This window comes from Hippocampus guttulatus, chromosome 5, assembly GCF_054856545.1.
Source record: "Hippocampus guttulatus isolate MCC_2025c chromosome 5, RoL_Hgut_1.0, whole genome shotgun sequence".
In the NCBI taxonomy this organism is placed as follows: Eukaryota; Metazoa; Chordata; class Actinopteri; order Syngnathiformes; family Syngnathidae; genus Hippocampus; species Hippocampus guttulatus.
In genome coordinates this window covers 18,756,983-18,778,643 of record NC_141265.1, presented here as the reverse complement: position 1 = coordinate 18,778,643, position 21,661 = coordinate 18,756,983, and the positions used below count along the sequence as shown (strand labels likewise).

The window sequence follows — 21,661 nt, the reverse complement described above, 5'->3', positions numbered from 1 at the left end:
TGGCATGACGGCACGTTCGCAAGCCCTACAGGAAATCACTCAATAAAGTTGTGCATGTGCACGGCATGCTTTGCGGAATTACAACACGGCCACCGGTGCACTATCAGTTGTTTCGCTGAACAAAAGGGCAATAAATTCAGCACAAGCGCATTCGACGACAACATGCCGATGGCATCGACTGACACCGTCACTCAGCACGCAGATTGGCTCACGCTTTCGACAGTTAACAGCTTACCCACTCTCCAATCTCATTCACTGACTTCATGTCACTCGACAAGACAGTTTACCTTTTAAAGGCATGCACACATTCAACGTCACAGATATAACAGTGTTGAATGGCGACCCCCCAATGGCCCAAAATACTACTTCCACTTCGTATGGATGCATTTTGGTATTATGTGCATGAAATTGATTGAGAAATTGATAATATGATTGAATGTCATTGAAATGTATACAAATAAAACAATAAATATTAGGTCGCCTCTTCACGGACGTAATCTGTTGCGGGTGTGGTCTGGAGCGTTACCCCCGAAATAAACGAGGCATGTTTAGATGTTAAATCCGTGCCAATCTGACAGTGTCCATCAAAACTGCTCTTTTTCCACTCAAAATGTTTCATACAGCTGTTGTATTGGATTGCGTACGATTGTGTCGGTGTCCCGAACAAAGTGTCCAATGAGCCTACGACAAATTCCAAGAATAAACTCTCTCAGCGGCCTGGTGTTGCTTTCACATGAAGTCCATGACCCATCATGAGAATGGGGCATGAACCCTCTCTCATTGATTGAGGAATTGTGTCCCAAACCGGATTTCAATGTCTTCCTTTTCTGTCTTCTCTTTCTGTCTTCTACCTGTCTCCTTTGGCCCGTCCTGTTGTCTGAGACACAATCCATGAGTGTGTGTCTGTGTGTCATTCTGTGTCACCAACATTCACTCACCTCAACACTCACCTCAAACACACATTTCACATTTTGGAATGAAGACATTGCCTGTGCTTGCTTTTTTTGGGGTCTGACATGATAATAAATGATAAAGTTGTGCACTTGCCTAGAAAGTAACCATTTATGCTCTGTGTGTTTATTCTCTTCTCTCTTGTACTCAACACTCCCCATCCACCCGCTTTCCTTTGACATGCTTGTCTTCCTTCCTCCTCCTCTTCTGACGCATCACATTTTCCTCCCACTCTCCTCGTCCCTTTATCCGTCCCTCCTCGCTCTCCTTCCCGCCCGCCTCGCTCATTGTGGGGTCCGCGTGTGTCCTCCCGCACCCCAGGCGATGCTGGGGAAGGTAGCCACAGAGACGTCCAGGAAGAAAGACGTTGAGGAGGTTCAGAACCGCCACAGGCTCATTCCCATGGGACGCAAGATCTACGAGTTTTACAACGCTCCCATCGTCAAGTTCTGGTTCCATACGGTCAGTTTGCGGTCCAGAAGACAACACCAATGTACTCGACTTCCTGCGTGGGCGCTGTGAATCTGAGCTGCTTCAATTATTGGTTGCATGTGCCTCCACAGGTCCCCCAGCCTTAGTCATTGGAATTGGACATTTTAGACATGGGGGACACTGGTAAAGAGTCCAGGCCACAACATTTGGTACACCTGAACATTCTAATGAGATCCAGTAGAAGGGCTGTATAAAATTTCCAATTTACTGTTCACCTCCAAAATTCTTGAAAAAAAAATAATTGCCAACCAAATCTACATTTACTTAACCTGAGCTTTTTCAGTCCAAATAATAAAAATTGTCAATGACCTCCTCGTTGTATCTGACTCACACTCGTTTTCCATGCTCTTCCTCCTTGACCTGAGTGTGACCTTTGACCCCATCGCACCCCCGCATCCTCCTCAAGTGACTCTCCTCCATTTGGCATCGCCTACAGTGGACCACACTTAGTTCATTCAAATTCCTTTTCATCCACCCCTTCCATAGTGACTTTAGGTGTGCCCCAGGGCTCTGTCCTGAAGACCCTACTCATTATCATCCACCTCCTCCCTCTCAGTGTCATTTTCCATTAATTTGATTCTCCTTTATTGCTTCCCAGATGGCCTCTAGCTCTCTCTCTCCTGCAAACCCACTGCCCTCAATTTATGGTTATCAGATACTAACTCCTGGTTCAAATTTCCTCCAATTAGATTAGATAAAATGGAAATTCTCCTAATTGGCACCAAATCTACATTTCGAAACCAGTAGGTCACTCCTTAGTCTCCCCTTCCTTCAGGTTAAAAGTCTGGGTGTCATCCTCAAAAGCACACTATCATTCCTTTCACATATCAGTAACATAGACCACTCTGCTTTTTTCCTTCCACACAGGTCCCTTCCTAGGCTTCAGATGGTGCAGAACTCTGCTACACCTATCATTCCCAAAACACCCTCTGCTTCACTGGCTCATATTCAAACAGAGGATTCAGTTCAAACTCCTGCTTTATACTTTCAAGCCCATTCACAACATCACCCCTCCATTTTGGAGCTCTGTGCCGCTGGACATCCGCAATTCAGACTCTCTCATTACCTTCAAATTCAAGCTTAAAACATACCTGTTCGGTACCACTGACTTACTTTAAATACACTGCCCTGTTTTTAACTAATTGACAAATTCAGAATTTTTTAGACATTTGTTGAATTATACGGGTGTACCTAATGTCGTGGTCAGATAATGTATACCAAAAGGAATAAGCACATCATCCTCATTAGTGGAATGTCCAATGAAGCTGGAGATTTACACACAGAATCTCTGAATTGTGTGTCAGATTTCCAAAACAAAGTGTGAAGTGGTTTGAGTGTTTTTGGGTGGCTTTGGGTTGCACTTAATGGCCTTACATGCTGATCTTATTCTTCCTATGTCTCACATAAATTAGCTTGCATTAACTTTGCTTGAAGAGATGTCACCGTTTATGCTTCTTTCATCCCACTTGCCGCCTCTGGCTATTTACTTTCCTCAGTTTCCTTTTGTGAATTCTATTAATGCACTTGTGTGGTCTTCCTTGGCTTACCATTACTGTAGTATACCCCTTAGCACTGTGGCAGCAATTTTGTCACCCAGCCAAATCTATTCGTTTACACATCTTTTTACCAATTTAGTTACCGTTGTTTTATGACAGCAGAAGAGAAATTTAACTGGAATTGAATTATAGCATGATGTCTGACAGCAAAATAGATTCCTTGCTTCCCTTTTTCCTTCCGCAGAAGACCTAACGTCTGATTTGAATATGATTTCTTCTGGTCTACATGGTGATGAGCTGCAGTCGATATTACAAGTGCCATAGAAATCAAATCAGTCAGTCGATGACTGATGTCAAGAAGCACAGCCGCTGGATACGCGCAATGCATGTTTTCGGTGTTTTCGGGTCTTGCTAGATGTTTGCATTGCTACTGTTAGCATGTTAGTATTTTATCAGTTCGAATTAGAAACATTCGCTGAATACAGGGCAATCTTTTTGGGTCTGCCTTGCCGTGTTCATTACTCATGTCGATAGCTTACTATATGTTTGAATACCAAGTGTTAGCATGTTAGCATTGTATCTGTTGTTTGAAACGGTACTTGGCTACAATATGTAAAATCTGTATTGCTTTGTATTGGCACGTTCGTTAATAGCACTTTGATAGAGAGCAAGATGTAAAGTCCTTCTCGACCTATCTTGGGGCTTTTGGAACACGGTTTGCAATCTTGCGATATTTTAGCCTCGCAACTGTTAGCATGTTAGCACTTTATCTAATGTCATCAGAAATATCCAGAGCAATCTGTTATACCCTTACCAAGTGCCCGAAATTTTTCTCTATTCTCTGTCTGGCTTACCATCTTGTTAGCAAAAGAGCTGTTAACATGTTTGCATTTTATCAATTCTCAGTATTTCTTTTCCACGACAGATGGCCTATGTGGGCTACCTAATGTTATTCAACTATATTGTCCTGGTAAAGATGGACCTATGGCCTTCCCCTCAAGAGTGGATTGTCATCGCTTACATCTTCACCAATGGCATTGAGAAGATGAGAGAGGTACTCCACACGTGCACGCTGACATGACACAGGCACGAATACAGTACGTTCAAAGAATTACTTCACCCAATGAACTGATGACTTTTATGCATGTCTACTGAAGAAAGTTCTGTGGCCAAGGGCTGAAGCTGAGCATTATTTCCCATTTCATCAAATGATTAATGATGAGGAGGGAAGACAAAATGGGATCAGGGTGCTACTTCGGAGAGAAGAAAAAGAGAAAATTGAACAACGGACAAAATGAGACTACCACGTCCGGTTGTGACCCGTTTGTGTTGTGTTGTATTGTATGAAAAGCATTCATCATGAATTTGTCACATCCACCATGACTGAACGATATCTCCGAATGGGTGAGCTCACACTGCCCTCTATTGGCAGTGATTCTGCAATGCATTTTAACCGCTTTCAGCGCTCACAAAAATCCAAATTGTGCCATTATGCAGTTTATCGTGGTTCTAGTTTTCACTGACACAATAGGCTGCTGTTGTGCATCCGAAAGAGATGTTTCCATAATTGCCTTGATTTGCTGAATAATGTACCCAAAATATTAGAAATACATTGGGTTCAAACACACGACGTCAAGGTTGCTAATTGACCTTCAATTTTGAAACTATTTTAAAACTTGTTTGCAACCGTTCAAGTGTAAACACTTAAACACTGGCAACATACCAAAACACAGCACGATAAAAGACTCATGTTGTGTTTTTAGCATTCCCCGTCTCACAAAATCGAAGAAAATATTTCATATCATTTTCCGTTGTGATGGCTCTTTTTTTTTTTTCTCAAATATAAGTTGCAGAAAAAGCAAACTAACTTTAATTCATGCCAAATAGAGATCTTGCAAGTGCTGCTGTTTTCCAGCACGATATGCTTTGTGCAAGATTTTTTCCCCGAAAATGTCAATATAATAGAATCTTACGACCTCATCGGACTTCATGTGTGGTTACTGTCCACTGCCTCCGCAGAAATGCACATGTCCTAACGCCAGCTGCTTTGGCAGTCTCAAACTGAGCCTTTATATCTGTTCCATGTATATATTTGCCTTGTGTCATCCACTTAAAATGTATTTAACCCACATTTTCTTTTTTCTTACATATTTCAGCATCCTCTTCTGGTCTCCCTTCCCAGCTCTAATTCCTCTCCAACCCTCTTCTAGATCCTTATGTCAGAGCCAGGGAAGTTGTTACAAAAGGTCAAGGTGTGGCTTCAGGAGTATTGGAACATCACAGACCTCATGGCCATCCTCATATTTTCTGTCGGCATGGTTCTGCGTCTCCAGGAGCCCCCGCTCATGAGCTATGGACGTGTCATCTATTGCGTCAACATCATCTACTGGTACATCCGGCTGCTCGACATCTTTGGTGTCAACAAGTACCTGGGTCCCTATGTGATGATGATTGGCAAGATGGTGAGATGTAGCTGGAGCGCGATCTCCTTTTGTGTTATTGACATAAGGCTCGCCAATTTCGTTTCGTTTGCTTACGGCAACTGAATACTAATTGAGCCTCGAAAGCCACTTTTGCACAATGTTCCCGGCGACCACGGTAGCTCTGTTTGAAGGCAACGGAACTCGTGACACTCACTTTTCAAGACAGTGGTGATTTGAGGTGATTATGTGGTGCTGTACACAAGCTCGCTTTGATCAGCACTTAGAGAGGGGGTGGAATCATTTTGTCAGGTAATTAGCATATACAGGTACTCTATGATGTTGTGGCTGCCTTAATGAAAGTAAGTACATAAAATCAAAGCAGTACAGAGGAAAAACAAACACAAATGGCTTCTGAATTAATTGGAGTCATAATTAACCCAACATGCCAGATCGTTTGTGGGAAAGAGCCAGTAACATTTTTGGAGATTCCCGACACACACAACCCCCCCCCAAAAGACTTGTAAGGTCATTTAGAAAACTTTGTAGGATCGAATCAGGTACATGAGTAAGCAATACAGTGCTGACTTTGAAAAGCCGCCAGTGTCTCTTGTTGCAGCCACTTGGCAGAAGAGGAAAAGATCTTTGGTACCCAGGAATGCCTTCAACGTTGAAGGAAGATGAGCGCTGCTGGATGATAATACGAAGAGAAAATTACTCAAGAAAATTTCACAGCAGAGAGGAAAGTTTATTGCTTGCATCTTGTGCTTTTTAACATCCATAACTTTCATGTAAAAACCAACGCAGAATGGCATACATAGAAATAGAAGCAAAGCACGACCTATGTCTCAGTGAAATGTCTCAACTCACTTCAGCGTAGTTCCCTAACACCTAGATGGCACAAAATCAATGCATACGTTGGTGAGTCTTTCCGCGGAGCGGAGACAAAGTTGCGATTGTGATTCGCCGATGTGTAAGGGGTTTGCTGAGAGGTGATAACTGATATTTGATAAAAGCTAAGTAGCAGGAGTCCTCGGTTTCCAACGGTATTGCGTCACACCCACTTGTTCCTTGTTTGCAATGTTGCGCCACCACGTGTGCGGTGTCTTACGTGACGTTGACACGTGAAAGGTTACAGTCGATGGCTCACTAAATCAGCTCCTGTGCTTCCGCTTCTGGAAGTGGTGAGCTGTGTCTTTCAGAATAAGAGCATTTTTAGGACGTGCTGCCTTAATTGTGTAAATGTTGCTAACTTAACATCGTTCTTGATAGATATTGTTAAGTGTACTCATTTGGTTATTATGATCAAATATGCTTGGGTTCAACTAACCATCCGTATGTTATTTTATCACTCTCGGAACACACTCCAAATGTGAAGCTCCGATCCATATTTCCTTCTCTTTGTTGTTCTTTGTGTTGATATTTCAAAAGAAAAATGTTCTCTACCCCCTCTGGATTTATTCATTTTGAATATGTCATTTACAAGAACAAATTTCAACAATTTATTCAAATTTATGTCCAAATGGAAAATGAACCCAAACCCGAACTCGATGAATGGACTTTTGGCTCATTGAGATAACTATTTGTGCCCTTATAAGATTTGATTGTGAGTACCACTGATTTCTGGTTTTGGAGGTTCCACTGTATGTTGTAAACTGGTACAAAATGAGATTATGTCTCACCGCTATCAGTTTTATAATCCACACCAATGTATCCCATGCCGCTAATTACTGGACTCCAAGGTACCTTTTGTGGGGCCAAACCATTACAGGATTACCAAGCCATAAAAGTCAAGTGTAGAAAAGTCGTACCTGTGAGGGTACTAGCCCTGTGACAAGCCATTCATTGTACACCTAAATGTACAATGATTATTTTAACATTCTTTTTGGAGCTATCGGTGAGCCTTTGAGCGAGAGGCGGGACATTACACCTCTGGAAAATTGAAAATAGTCACCGGTCCCCCTGCTGTGCTGTATGTGAATCATGGTTGCTAATTCTGACAAATGAATGTACTTTTCAGTCTTCAAGGCTTTGAGATTGTTTGGGTTTCCCTAATTGTTCTGAAGGAAGTTACGGTCATTTCCTTCATCGCTTCAGGAGCGATGGAGCGTCTGAACGAATATTAAGTAAAGGTATAACTTCTGTGGTCATTAATTTGTAGTTTGATTGATCACTCGAGACTCCTAGACAAATGAGAAGCATGAAGTGCAAAAGAAGGCAACCCTTGGTCCAACTGTTTCAGATGTGTGCTTTGTTGTGAGTGCTTTGGTCCGAATTGTTTCTTTTCGTTCTTCCCTTCTCTTTTAACTGTCCTCTTCGCCCCTTCTGTCAGATGATCGACATGATGTACTTTGTGATCATCATGTTGGTGGTGCTCATGAGCTTTGGGGTCGCGCGACAGGCCATCCTCAACCCCAATGAAGACCCCTCGTGGATGCTGGCACGGAATATCTTCTTCATGCCGTACTGGATGATCTATGGGGAGGTGTTTGCTGATCAGATTGACCGTAAGTTCACCACCAAGAGTTCTTGACTCTAGGGAGAGATACAAGTCATAGTTATTTTATTTTAGTTATATATTTTTTAACCTAATAGTGAATTTTGACACCAGTATTCTCCAAGTATACAAATTGACTGTTCATGGAGGAAAATAATCCAATGCTGTTTTCTGTGCCATAAACTGTGCAATTTCTGTCAAGTTACTACATCAGTATTTGATTTGGGTACCAATTTGTCTCTTCAATTGTTAATGTCACAGTAGAGTGTGGATGGGCAACTTAATCTGCAAAAAAATATGAGGCTTATTCCATCTAAGTTTGGGGAGTATAAGTGTAAGTGCAACTAAGACATGTCTGTCATCAAGTGGTGATTGGTGATATTACAACATAAAACTACAGTTGGCCCGACAGCTTTGCAAATTCGCTGACTTTTTTTTCCTACAAATTTTTTTTTAATCATATTTGGGATTTTTTATGACCACCCCCCCCAAAAAAAAACCAAAACTTGCCCTCATTTTTCATGGAAAACATAATGCATGATTAGGTGCATTTTTGGGGTGATTTTGGAGGGTTTGTTGGAAAAAAGAAAAAAATCAGAACCGCTTAACTATGTATTTTTTTTAAATTGTTGTTTTTTTGGGGGGTGTGGGGGTGGAGGGAATTTTCAAGGAGCCACTCAGTGTGCGGCCCCGCAAGATACCAGTTGCCCATCCCTGCTGTTGAAAGACATGAACCCAGTAGTACAGACTGTGCCGAGTCTGTTTGAGAGTGTATCTGTTTGCTGTTCCTTTTGTGAAAATGTTTGCTTGTCCATTACGGGAGGAGTGGCCCAAAGAGAAGAGATCTGAAATAATGTTTTCATTCTGTGTTTCAGATATTCATAGTAGGAAGTTACAGCAAAGGCTGAATGAAAAACTCTGGCTGGTCGAAAATTACTTACGAACTCTCGGAACCTGGCGTAGTAGTGGTGCATCCCACATTGCCCAGTGCTCTCAAAATTCCAGTAAATCTACACGATATAGATTGAATAATGACATTGACCTTAATTCACCGCCCCTGCTTCATCATCCTCACTTGACCGCCACGCCATGCCCACTCTTGCCACTAGAGGCCACAAGTGTGCATGCAACGCCACACACTTGGTTGAAGTTGCCTTTATGTTGGGTGTCTTGGGTCAGCTACCGCATAAAATAGAGGGTGTCCCAAAAAAATGTGACATCATCAATCATATCGATATCTGAGTACTGCGGTATATGTCAGAAGAAAATTGGATTCAAACCATAGACTTTATTTATAAAATATTCCCGCAACAGACTCAAACAGATTTTTTTAAATCAAATTCACAATGACGTTGATTCAATTTTGCCACAATTTTTGATGCATAAAGAAAGAAGAAGTGGTAGCTAGTGCTTAGTTTTTTTACATCTTACCCAAAAGCACATTCGAATGAAAATTGGTTTAGCCATTCGACTGTAAAATGATGCTAGTTTTTTGGGACACCTTGAATTATGCCAGATGCTAGATTAAGACTACACAGTGTACATATTTTTATTATTTGGTCCACTTGTAGTTTGACCGAAGGCTACCTCCTGTGTGCAACTTTACCCCCTCACTGGGCTGCCTTATAGCCATTATTATGTGACAGTAACACTTTTTAGAAAAGGCGTTTCACTGTCTGTCATGGTTTTTTAAAAAAAATTATTTACTTGTTTTTAATCATTTCAAAAGCAAGGGGAACCATCATAAAGGTGAAACTTGCGATAGTCCCTTGATGTTTCTTGCCACCAGTTTGAAGCCGTCACTTTACGTAGCTTGACTGTAAGAAATGGCGTTGCCATGCCAAACCAATATCTCACACAAGACCACAGGTCTCTTTTACTGCTGACTCAGCTTCTCACTGGAGCCGAGCAGCACAAGCCAGACCCCCCCCCCCCACCTCCCCAAAATGAAAATCACAATAAGCAACTCAGTGCATCATGATCACCCGCCATCATGTGTAAACTGTTTTTTCACGTGGTTCAGTTGTCCGAGTTCTTGATTTTGAGCGTGCAAATTTTGAAAGCAGAAAATTACTTCAGTTCTCTGTCTTTGGGCTGCACTGTGTGAACAATTGACGAGCATGACGAGAATGAATCCGAATAAGGCAAACAAAGCAAGAACCGAGGCTGAATGTTCCGCTGGTAATCCACAGCAACTGAACCATCACAGATGGAAAAAACACCGAATGTATCTTAAATACATTCCAAAGCAGCCATTGAGTGAAGCTATGGCTAAGCTACCCCAGATGTGACAATATATTTTAAACGTGTTTTTCAATATATTGTCAACATTTTTTTTTTGGTTCCCTGCTCTCTCATTAAGAGAAGTGAAAAATAAACATGCTTCTTGTTCGTTTGTGAGGGAGAGAAACTGCATTTTGTCTTTCTTTCATTTCTTTTTCTGTCCTGCTTGCTTCTGTCACCTTTTTTAACATTACAGCCATGTCTTGCTAAATTATCTTATTTCTGTGTCCTTTTGCAATTTCAATCGCCGGATGTCATCTGAGATACTTCAGCTCTAAGCGCCCTGTGCATTCACGTCGTTTTGTTTGTCGTGTAGCTCCTTGTGGGCAGAACATCACCACAGAGGGTGGAGTAATGGTGGCCCTGCCTCCGTGTAAGACGGGCGCCTGGATTGTGCCGGCCATCATGGCCTGCTACCTGCTGGTGGCCAACATACTGCTGGTCAATCTCCTCATCGCTGTGTTCAAGTATGTAAAGCCATCCTAATCTTGTGCATGTTACAAATCAATCTGTTAATGACAACAGTTTCCAAATGATGTCGCAGCTGCTCTCCAAATGTCTCGTGTTGTTAATTCCTGAAGGACTAGGCACCAATAAGATTTGTTTTTTAAAAAGTATCTTGTAGTGAGTGCCATTTCACAACGGATGCTATCTCTGGGCACTTTGAACATGCCTTGTACGTTAAAACCAACTGATTGCACTATGTATGCGGTATGATCTAATCATCCTCCTCCTACTCTGACTGTATTATCCATAGCAACACATTCTTCGAGGTAAAGTCCATCTCCAACCAGGTTTGGAAGTTCCAGCGCTATCAGCTCATCATGACCTTCCACGAGCGTCCGGTCCTTCCTCCGCCGCTCATCATCTTCAGTCACATCACCATGGTACTCAAGCACTTGTGTTGTCGCTGGCGCAAGCACGATGACGACGAGAGGGACTATGGACTGAGTAAGTAGCGATGGAGAGCTGATGTTCTGAAGTCAAAAACAGAAACATTTAGGTCTTAAATGAAATGTCAACTGAGCTTTGCTGGCAAAGTAATCCAGTTCTCACATCACAGTGCCATCCTTTGAGAGCTTCCATTTACACAAAAATCCGAAATAAACGCTCTTACTTTGTTCTGATCAATCAGTGCAATCTTATTGTTCAAGGCCACTTTAAACATGCCACTGTTAAATAGTTCATTAATATGCTGCCGCCCTTGTAACGACCTCAAACGTTTGCCATCCGCAGAGCTTTTCATCACAGAGGATGAGCTGAAGAAGGTCCACGACTTTGAAGAACAGTGCATCGAAGAATATTTCAGAGAGAAGGATGACCGATTCCACTCGTCGAATGACGAAAGGATCAGAGTCACGTCTGAAAGGTTTGTCAACTTGATGTTTATCAGGTATTTCTGTATCCCTGTTGGGGACGGGTCTAATCTAATCATGGATTATTGTGCATTGTAGAGAATTGATTGACTACTTTGCCGCAACTAGCGGCAACACAGTGAATTTAGCCCTGACTAGTTTGTGGCAGAGCTGGGCCATTAATGGATTCTTGCGATTCGTTTGAATTTGTTTGTTTTGGAATTTGCCGCGATCTCAAAGATTTCTGCGGAATTGAAAGCAGTGCGCGGAAAAAAGATGAGTTGCAGAATATTACATTTACGTGTAGTTTTCATGCGGGCAGCTAGATGTCGCTGTGAGACAGGCCACGTCCACACTGGAGCGCGCTATGCCCCGTTCCGTTTTTTAAATCCACATTTTATGTTCTCGTTCACATTTCGAAAAAATGTTTCCTCTAATGTTCAGTGAACACGTTCTAAATGTGACACGCATGCGCACAAAACACGACGTCGAGTGGCACACGCAACGATGACAAGCGCCAGTGTTTGCAGAAAGGCGTGTTTTTATCATCTAATTTCGACAGATGAGCATTACGTGGTATGAGGGAAACATTATGGGGGAATGAGGCGACGGTTTTCTTTTTCTTCATTTCATGCGGATGTCCAGTAAATATGACGTCTTGCATCGCTGACGGCTACTTAAGATGACGTCACGTGATTGGCCCGCGTAATACAGTAATAATATCAAGTATCAAGTCAACTTTATTGTCAATATAATACAGTATTATATTATGGTATTATGCTGTATGTTAACGACATTCAGGTGTTACTTTACAGATTGTTTTAATATCACTTGTTCTGCCTCAAACCCTGTTTAGTTCAGTTTTGCATTTGAATGAAAATACAATTATTTATAATAATGATAATAATAATTATCATTAGTATTTATTAAATACATCTGTCCTTGAGGGACAAATAGGATACAGATTTATTATTTGATTATTTCATAAACACAATTTTCCACAATGTTTTGGTTTGACGGATAATTTCCAAAAAGAATTCCTACTTCTTTAGTAGATTAATTTTATTTATTATTTTTTTTAAAGATCGTTTTCAGTCAATTGATTTCATGCCCATGGAGAATCAACTTTCAAGACCCGGAATCCAGATTTGCTCTCCGCAGAATCAGGATTGTCCTCTGCAGACTCAACAATTTTTCCTCTACAGATTCCTGGGGGGGACTTGGCACTGATGTTTTCATAATTACTGTTGTCAGGGTGGAGAACATGGCCATGCGTCTCGAGGAGGTCAATGAAAGGGAGCACTTTATGAAGGCCTCGCTGCAGACCGTTGACATCCGCCTAGCGCAAATGGAGGAGCTGATCGGACGAATCGCGGTGGCGTTGGAGCGCGTGACGGGCGTCGAACGCGGGGAAGTCAACAAAGTTCGATCGCGGACGTCATCTGACTGCACCGACTCGGCGTACATCCTCCGTCAAGGGGAGTGTGCGGACGCAGCCTACATTCTTCGCCAAAGCAGCTTCAACAGCACCGAGGGGAACACGTACCGCCTGCAGGAGGCGCTGGAGTGCACCGCTGAGGGCTCCATGTCCCCTCCATCGCCAACCAACGCGGCGCCGCGGACAAGAAGCCATTCGTTTTACGTCGGGGGCGGTCGCGGCGGCGAACGCGCAAGCGGCGCCGAACGGGCCGACAGCTTCTTCAAAGAGCGCTCGCTTAGTCTCCATCGAGCCAACAGCTCGCAGTCTGTGTCGTCGTCCGCCGTCACCAAAGAGTCGAAGCCCCTGCCCCTGGCGACGCTGTCAGTCTCCCAGCAGCACCGTCCGTCATCGTGCATCGATATCTACGTCTCGACTTCTGAGGAGGTGGCACCCGCCGAGGTTTTTCTGGATTCCCTGCGCGTGGTCCCGCCCCTCCAGAGAGAGGCGTCGCTACAGTCCGACATCGTGGAGGCGGTGCTGCCGGGAGGCCGGGACTTGAGCAGCACCACCGCCAGCGGTTTGGGTGACAGGCGCTCGGACGGCGGCGGGCCCAGCGGCGGGACGGCCGGAGCCGTGTTTGACGACAGCGCGGCGGCTGATCTTTCCTTGTGTTCGGCCCACCTGTTACCGGACACCGGCCTCCCACCTTGGGACGCGGAACCGTCGCCGCCCCTCTCAGCCGGACCGCTGGAGCGCTCGAAGAGCAGCCGCCTCCTCTCCGCGGTGGGCACGTCCTTCCTGGAAGAGCCTCCTTTGGTCAAGTCCCACAGCCTGATGTTCCCGGCGAGGAGCTGCTACGGCGGACTGGGTGCGGGCGTCCAGGTAAAAGCCGCAGAGTACACCAGCATCACTGACTGCATCGACACGCGCTGCGTCTCCTCACCGTACACCCCCGTAGAACGCTCGCACTCCCCCGGCGGCTCCACGTCTTTCCCTTTTGATAAGCCCCCAGACATCGGCTCCTCTCATCCAGAGAGAGAGGCCGAGCTCAGTCACACCGAGTCTGATACGGAGGACCTGATCCCAGCCCCGGACACCCTTCGTCTGGGGACCCTCGGCGGACCCGGCGGGGCCCCTCTCTGCTCCCCCTTCTCCAGGCTGGAGCGAGCGAACAGCTGCTCTTCAGACGACTCCCATCCTTCGCTCACGCCGGCCCCTCCGCACAGGAAGAGCCTGTCGGTGAGTGAGAGGATGGAGAGGGGACCGGGTCTGGGGGCAGACAGGGGGCCTGGGCCCGGGGGTCGAGGTCTGGCAGGAACCAGAAACCCCTTCCTAAGGAGCAAGTCCGGGGCACGGCCTGACGCAGCAAAGACTGACAGCCTCTCCATGAGGAAGCTGGCCGCTCCATCAGCATTCCGCAGCTTCGATAGACAGAACTACACGTGACAAGACACACGCGCGCGCGCACGCAAACACACACACACACACACACTACACTACACACAGCATACACTGAAAGAACTAGGGAAGAAGGGAAGGCATGAAAGCAGGACAACCTCACCCTTAAAGTTCCACCTGAAACAGATCTGCGCTGCTTTTGGGATCAGCAGAGAGCGTGTGAGCGGGTCCATCTGTGCACCTGTCAAAAATAAAGCGCTATAGATTAGCTTTCACTTCCTCCCCCTCTTGTAGCTGACTTAACTCTCAGTGGAAGTTGTGTTTGTGCTGTATGTCTTCCCCCCCCCCCCCCACACTACCTTTACATCATCTTTGTGCCACAACACGGAAGGTAAGAAGCTGGAACTACAAAGGTAAGACAAAGATCAGGAAAATAATACATTTCACATGACACAAAACGTAGCGTAGCGTTCATTATGTCACTCAGTCTTCACGTCGACGATAAAATAAAATCATGTAGCTGCTTCCTCAAGAAATCGTTTCTGAATCATGCAGTACTAGGTAGTTGTCATGGTAACCACTAACTTGACATCCATCCATGCGCTTATCCTGTTTAGGCCTGTCGGTCACTGGAGGATTGTGATGGGACACTTTGTGGGAATTGACTTTATGGCATGTCATGTGTCAAGTTACGCTTGCTAGCACTGCGAGCAGTAAATACAAGGCCGAAAGGCCGCGTGATAAGACAGCGGAAAACACATGCGCTCGTGCTGTTGTCGATTTTTAAAGGCAGCGCATAAAATAAGAAAGGGCAACATGACTCTACATGTCATGTCATGTCAGTGGCCGAAGAGTTTTGATGAGAACTGTCCATGGGTGGGGTCCGATGATACATCGGAAGGCTCCCTTGTCAACAAGACAATAAAAATTAGACAATAGATGAGTTTTTGATTACGAAGGAAAGGGGGGTGGGGGGGGGGTCATTACGTCTTTTGCTTTTTTTTCCTACAGAGTTTTTGCTCAAGCTCTGATAGGCGAAATTAAAGGTAACATTTTGTGGTTGTGAGGCTAAAATATAACGCTGCTAGTGAACGATTTTTTTTTTAAATTGCGCAAACGCGAGCCACGCACTCACGTGAAAGTGCCTTCCAAACACCGCTACATATCACTGACGGGTCGAAGCTTTGATGGAGGATGGGAAGGACTAGACATCATTTTAAAGGGTTGCTGGAAATAGAAACTTTGGCCAAGGTTTGCGTGCGCAAGGCTCAGATCTGTGCTTGACTGCGATGGTGCCGGAAAGTTTTTGGTTGGTTCTGCAGCCCGGTTGGCCCCGTGTTAGAGGACCTTCTGTTGATACAAAGGGCTCTTTTTCATCGGATGTAAATTATTCAAATGAGGGCATAACTCTTAATTTTCCGCTTAATTTTCCAACCAATAAATCCCAAACGCGTTATCGTGTCGTTCATCAAGTTTCATTCTGTGCGACATTTCAACTCGCTCTTTAATGCTTCGTTTCCATCACTGACAATAAAGTACCTGTTTGATTTGCAAATATTCTTTTTATAACCTCTTAATATTGATTTGATTTTTTAAAATGAAATGAAAGACAGCCACATGCACTAAATGCTTATGTATTTATGAAAAACATAGGTGTCTATGAGAAATATTTAAAGTTTTTATCATACGGTGAGAAATGGAATGACGTGGCAACTCTTGGCTGGATACCAAATTTTCAGGTGCCTTTGGGGCACGTATGAATTATGTTGGAGTTCAGTCGCACATATATGTTGTTGTTGTTTTTTTTTTACTTTATATGTTCCCCCACGTCATTAAAAATGGAAATATCCATGACTGATGTCAGCATGTGGCCTCAGCGCGGACATCTGCTTGAGCTCTTGAACTGCACAAAGAGGATGCTTGTTGGAATGAGCTGGCAGCAACATTGCTTGTCTGAACAGCGTCGAGGACAAACACGTATGTTTTTGCGTGGGCGGACAAATTCAAAGTGTAATAACGACTCTGTTGAATAGTGATTCGTTTTTTTTGTGTCACACAATAACCTGTATGGTGACTCTCTTGCAAAGCTAAAACCTCCGACATATTCAACCCCCGCCCCCCAGTAGACAACATTATTACCCGGGAGATGCGACATAACTGTGAACGTACAGTGGAACCTTTAAAGTTGTAAGGAATCTGGGAAAATTGTTCAGTTGAAGTTAAAGGTAACATTGATCGTTGACTAATTGTGTCTTGGGACAAAATTGAGGGCACCATTTGGCTGCCGCAGTTCGTTTGATCTCTAAAGCTTCCATTCCGTATTTTCACGAAAAGGCGCACCTAAAAGCCTTACATTTTCTTAAAAGTTCACAGCACGCCTTAAAATCCGATGCGCCTTGTGTATGGCCATTACGGTAATATGTCATCCCCAAAATGGCTCCTTCCTCGAGACATGCTGACAACGCAGAGTTCAAACTTAAGGCGATCGGTTTCGCAGTTGAACATGGAAATAAATCAGCGGCAAGCGAGTTCAACGTTAATGAGTCAATGTTATAACTTGCTGTTGGTTAAGTGAACTGTGTCGCTGCTTTTTGAAATAAGTTTTACTGACATCTGATCGTCGCTATATAAATCAGGGTGGAGTGTAGTGTAATGTTCTGTTGGCATTTCCTTGAGCGTAGCGCCATCTAGTGGATGCATTGTAGATTGCGACTTATAATGCGGTGCGTCCAATATATGAAAAAAATGACAAAGTAGGTCATTCATTGAAGGTGCGCCTCATAATCCAGTGGGCCTTTTAGTGTGGAAAATACGGTACCGTTTTTGACCACTGCTGGCACATTCAATGTATCCTTTCCCCCAAAAAATATTTGGGGATTAGTAATTAGGATTCATGCTTGCCGCTATACGACACCAGCATAGATAGATGAACTGACAAAATACCATTCATATTGACGTTATAAGATAAGATAACCATTTGTCCCACACTGGGGAAATTTGCAACTTGTTATAGGTCTAACCCCGTATTTTTCCCGTAATTAATGGCGGGTTTTGCGTCGTCACTGCCAAAAAGTCTGAGGTCGAGTGCGTTTTGTGCTTAAGGATCCCCCGCGGCTTAACTTTGATCACGTCTCGTCGCGAGTGTTTCAAGTCAAGCCAAAGAAAGAGCAAAAGAGTTTCTTTAAAGGTTCCACTGTACAAGATTGAAAGCGAGAAGCCGGACCCAAAGGCAGTGCTCAGGGACAAGAATGCTTCAGTGATGTAGGCTAGCAAAAGGTTATCAGGAGTGATGTGACTTGATTTACACCAAGATATAGAGTAGGAAATGGCGCTATTTGCGTGGTAGAAAGGATAACATCACAATCTTGATTGTTTTATGTCTTTGGGAATCACATCAAAATTGAACGTCGTCATTTGATGAAATCACAGACATTTCCATCCGAATAGCTAAAACAACAATGGGGGAGTTTGAGGCCGTTTTTTTCCTGGAACAGACGCCCGTCCGCCCGTTGCCGGCCCCTCACGTGCTAAAGCGAAGCAATTATTTTTTTCTTTTTTTTGGCCAAAGAAGCTGAGTGGTGTTCTCCTGATATGTAGCGTGCACAGCTCAGGCCTCACTCGAGGCAGGCGTCGTATAGCTCCACTCAAGTTCGGAAACAGATGTCCGGGTGGAGACTGACATGAACTTGAACCCTCACAGCAACATGATGCTATACATGTGAAATGTGCGTGCAGTCACCTCTCAGCATCTACCCGTTTTCTCCATGTATAGTATTTTCTTAAATATTTTCCCAAAACATTCGCCTGTGAAATCCCGAGCCTATACGACGATAACCAGCACATTTGATTCCTTCCCTGTGATGCTCGAGTGGAGACGTCCTTTCCCCGCAATAAATTCCCCCACCCGCCGACCTCCCGCTCTCACTTTATTTATTCAACCGAGTCCTTGAGATGCATGCAGTTCTTCCACTCAGAGTGTACAGAGATGAACCTGTGACGACAGAGAAAGAGGTTATTCTATGAAATCAAAGTAGTGAGTATTTGGATGCAAATACAAATCTGTATTCTTACATGTGAATAGGATCATGTCAGGCATGCATTGGTAAATAAACAAATAGATTGCCAAATCCATAGCCACGACTTCTGTTTTGTGTTTTGTATTGTGCGAAAAGCTTGAATGTCACCAATATATTAACCAGTTTAAGGGGAACTGATGGCTAAATTAATATAAGAACTATCCCAAATAATAAAACTGGTCAACATTGTTTGTAAATGTTTTAATCAGAGATGTCAGTAAACTTTTCTGGATAATTTTTTTTAATGTGATTCCGAATCCGCCCTTATTTATTCTCTAGCACCTCAAATATTCATAAGAGTAATATAATAACGACAATATTATATTTAATATATTTAATAATATTTATGGAATAGGATTAGGTTCAGCAGCAGATGAATTTGTTTTAAAAAAGGATGCAACTATACATTACAGCGTATGGTAAAAACAAAAATTAAAAATATCTAAAAAAAATCTGTTGTGATTGAATAAATTAATGATTTTTTTTTAAATCGACATCAAAATTATGTTCAGGGACACACAAAACAAAGCTATCTCTGATAACAATTTGCTGTTGACCAGTGGAATATTTACTCTACTTAATATTGTAATCTGTGATCTTGATCATGTGAATGCTTAGTGGACCAGATTGGAGAACTGAGTGGGACCTCTGTGGACCCACAGCCCATACTTTGCGGCGTGACAAAGCCATACCACCGACGTGTGTGTGTGTGTGTGTGTGTGTGTGTGTGTGTGCGCGCGTGCATGCGTGTGTGTGTGTGTGTGTGTGTACGTGTATGTGTGTGTGTGTCAGGACATTATGTTCCCTTCTCAAGGACCAATGCGTTTTACACACACACACACACACACAACCACACATTCCTCTTCGTTGCAGCGTGTGTTGACAGTCAACAAGCAACGTGATGACGACACACTCGTCTTCTTGACCCACATGTGCGCCTCACACAACTCTGCCCCAGGAATGAAGGAAAGGGGGGGGGGGTGCAGGGAGGTCGCCCGCCCCCTCCCCCTCCTCTTCCCAGGAACTATTTACAGCCTTGGAGGAAAAGGAGCGGGAGCAGGATGACCCAGGTTGCAAAGCGTTATTCCTAGAAGTCTGGGGTCGGGAACAAAAGGGGGCGGGGCTTTAGTTAGCTGTTTTCTGAAAGGGGGGAGGCGAGTGCTCCATTTTCACTCAGATTGATTGAAGAAGGCACGCTGTTAACGTCGTAACTTTAAGTATTCTTTATTTTGTGACTGTGTTGATGACACTCTTACTCCCTTTAAGTGTAGGTTAGTGATAGCCTACAGCGCAGTACACTTAATGGCCACTTCATATGTGCTGAGTGCAACCGAAGCAGTAAAAACCTCCTTTACGATTTTTTTTCTTCTCTTTTCTCCGGGGTATTTAAACGCATCACAAAACGTCTAAAATGTGTGCACACTTAAATATTACACAACCCCGTCATCTTGCATGGGTTTTTCTACGAATGTTCCCCACATGAAAGAACAACCTACCGTACTTGTTGAGCAACACAGCAGCCCCACCCCTCTGCGGCCTGCGCTGTATAGACGAGACCTTGAATGTATGTTTTGCCTGTCAAACAAAACCAGCAGATCATGCCCACGCACGTGTTTGGGAATGCGTCCAATTCGTTTTTAGGTCATGAATATGAACCACGGTATATCACAGCAGAAAATATCATGCATATTATATTTGGAAGGCTAAAAAAATACGCACTTTTTTGATATGCCATTTTTGTCTGTATTAAGTTCACTATTGTGGTTGGAATTTGCAGTCCTAGTCCTCGTTATAGGCAAGGTAAGACATTTTTATTTCTAAAGCACATTTCATACACAAGGCAGTTAACTGTTTGTGCTTCGCACAACCAAGAGCACAACACCGACGAGCATTTACAAACAAACAGCTCAAGACATTGAAAGGCAAAAAAAAGACGACAAAATGAGCTCACGAAGACAATTTAATCATTGATTTTGAAGCCTCATTTCATAAATCTGCAGTTTTTTTGTCATTCGAAATTTCCTAGGTTGTTAAGATTCTCTGTGGGGTGTCAAATTTACAAGATATTTATTTTCACAATAAATCTCTTATTTGACATTTCATTGGATTGCACATGTGTACCTAAAGTTTTGGCCAGTGGCGGTCAGCATACACATGCCGGTGCAACTCAAACATTGTATGTATGTGCCATTCCGCACACATTTCCCAAATTGCAACACGAATCTGCATCTTGTGTGGCTGGGTCATGCTGTTGAAATGGAAGGACGTCCTGAACCAGTATCCTGTTTGTCCACATGATGACTCACAAACCCAGTCAGCAAATAGAATGTCACATCAATGCTAGTTGATGATTTGTTGGTGTCATTTCTTTTCTTAGCAGATTAAATGTATTGGGATATGAAAAGAAGCATTTAGAGACGGGGCAAAGTTTTTCTAGACCTGTAAACAAGATGTCTGCCTCTTTGCAGACTTAAGTCAAGTCATGTCATGTTGGAGAGCTAATTTGGATGAGCCCATCATAGCAGGTGTCTTGGATTACGTTTGAAAAATCAAAGCATGTATCTATTTCCTGTCACACATTTACAAGTGACGTGTATCTCATGATGTCATTGTAGCTGCTCAGCACGACAACCTATCAATGAACAGATGTATCAAACAGGCCTCAGGTTATTTATGTAGTATTGGTGCATTCAAACTTATACGCTATTATGTAAGAGAGTATCATAGCAACCGCCACATACCACTAAAGTGCCAGTGAATACATCAGCCAGACATCACTAAAATGTTGGTTAATGCATCATACTACTTCATTAGAACGCCTAGCTACTTATTTAATGCTGGTTATTACATCACCCCATCTCATAGGAACATGCAGACGCCATGATAACGTTGGTCAATGCAACACCACATAGCACTTATAATGTTGGCGAATGCATCCTGATGTAGACTAGCAACCCCAGCGCTCACTATAGACAGCTATATAGACACTATGACCAACATCACACATGTACTTCTGGCTGGCAAGAGCACCACATTTAACTTTTACCTAGGTGAAAGGAGGTTGTACATATATTGGAATCAAGACAAGTCAGAATCAAATTGTAGATATCTTAAACTGGAGTTACAGATATCTGGGATTATTTTGGCTGTCTGCACCTAAATTGTAGATAACCGTAATGAGTAACTCCTACAAATGAATGGCAAAGTGACGTCATTCGTCGCAGGCCACAACAACTTCCAGGTTGACAACACAAAGGTGAATCACTTGTGGAT

The 21,661-nt window shown here is 43.5% G+C and overlaps 1 protein-coding gene across 8 annotated transcripts in view; it reads left to right on the top strand.

The window, feature by feature from the left end:
• trpm3 (transient receptor potential cation channel, subfamily M, member 3) overlaps window positions 1-18,445 on the top strand; it is an 83,680-nt gene extending 65,235 nt beyond the window's left edge. For 4 of the 8 annotated variants that reach the window (XM_086111320.1, XM_086111313.1, XM_086111314.1 and 1 more), the window contains 9 exons: window positions 1,273-1,413; window positions 3,865-3,993; window positions 5,150-5,401; window positions 7,692-7,866; window positions 8,732-8,860; window positions 10,456-10,606; window positions 10,897-11,090; window positions 11,376-11,508; window positions 12,749-18,445. In XM_086111320.1, the coding sequence (XP_085967446.1) occupies window positions 1,273-1,413; window positions 3,865-3,993; window positions 5,150-5,401; window positions 7,692-7,866; window positions 8,732-8,860; window positions 10,456-10,606; window positions 10,897-11,090; window positions 11,376-11,508; window positions 12,749-14,360 (2,916 nt within the window). In that variant the 3' untranslated portion in view covers window positions 14,361-18,445. The remainder of the gene's footprint in view (window positions 1-1,272; window positions 1,414-3,864; window positions 3,994-5,149; window positions 5,402-7,691; window positions 7,867-8,731; window positions 8,861-10,455; window positions 10,607-10,896; window positions 11,091-11,375; window positions 11,509-12,748) is intronic. The other 4 variants (XM_086111319.1, XM_086111317.1, XM_086111316.1 and 1 more) reach the window with 2 other exon arrangements.
• Window positions 18,446-21,661: the final 3,216 nt, after the last annotated feature.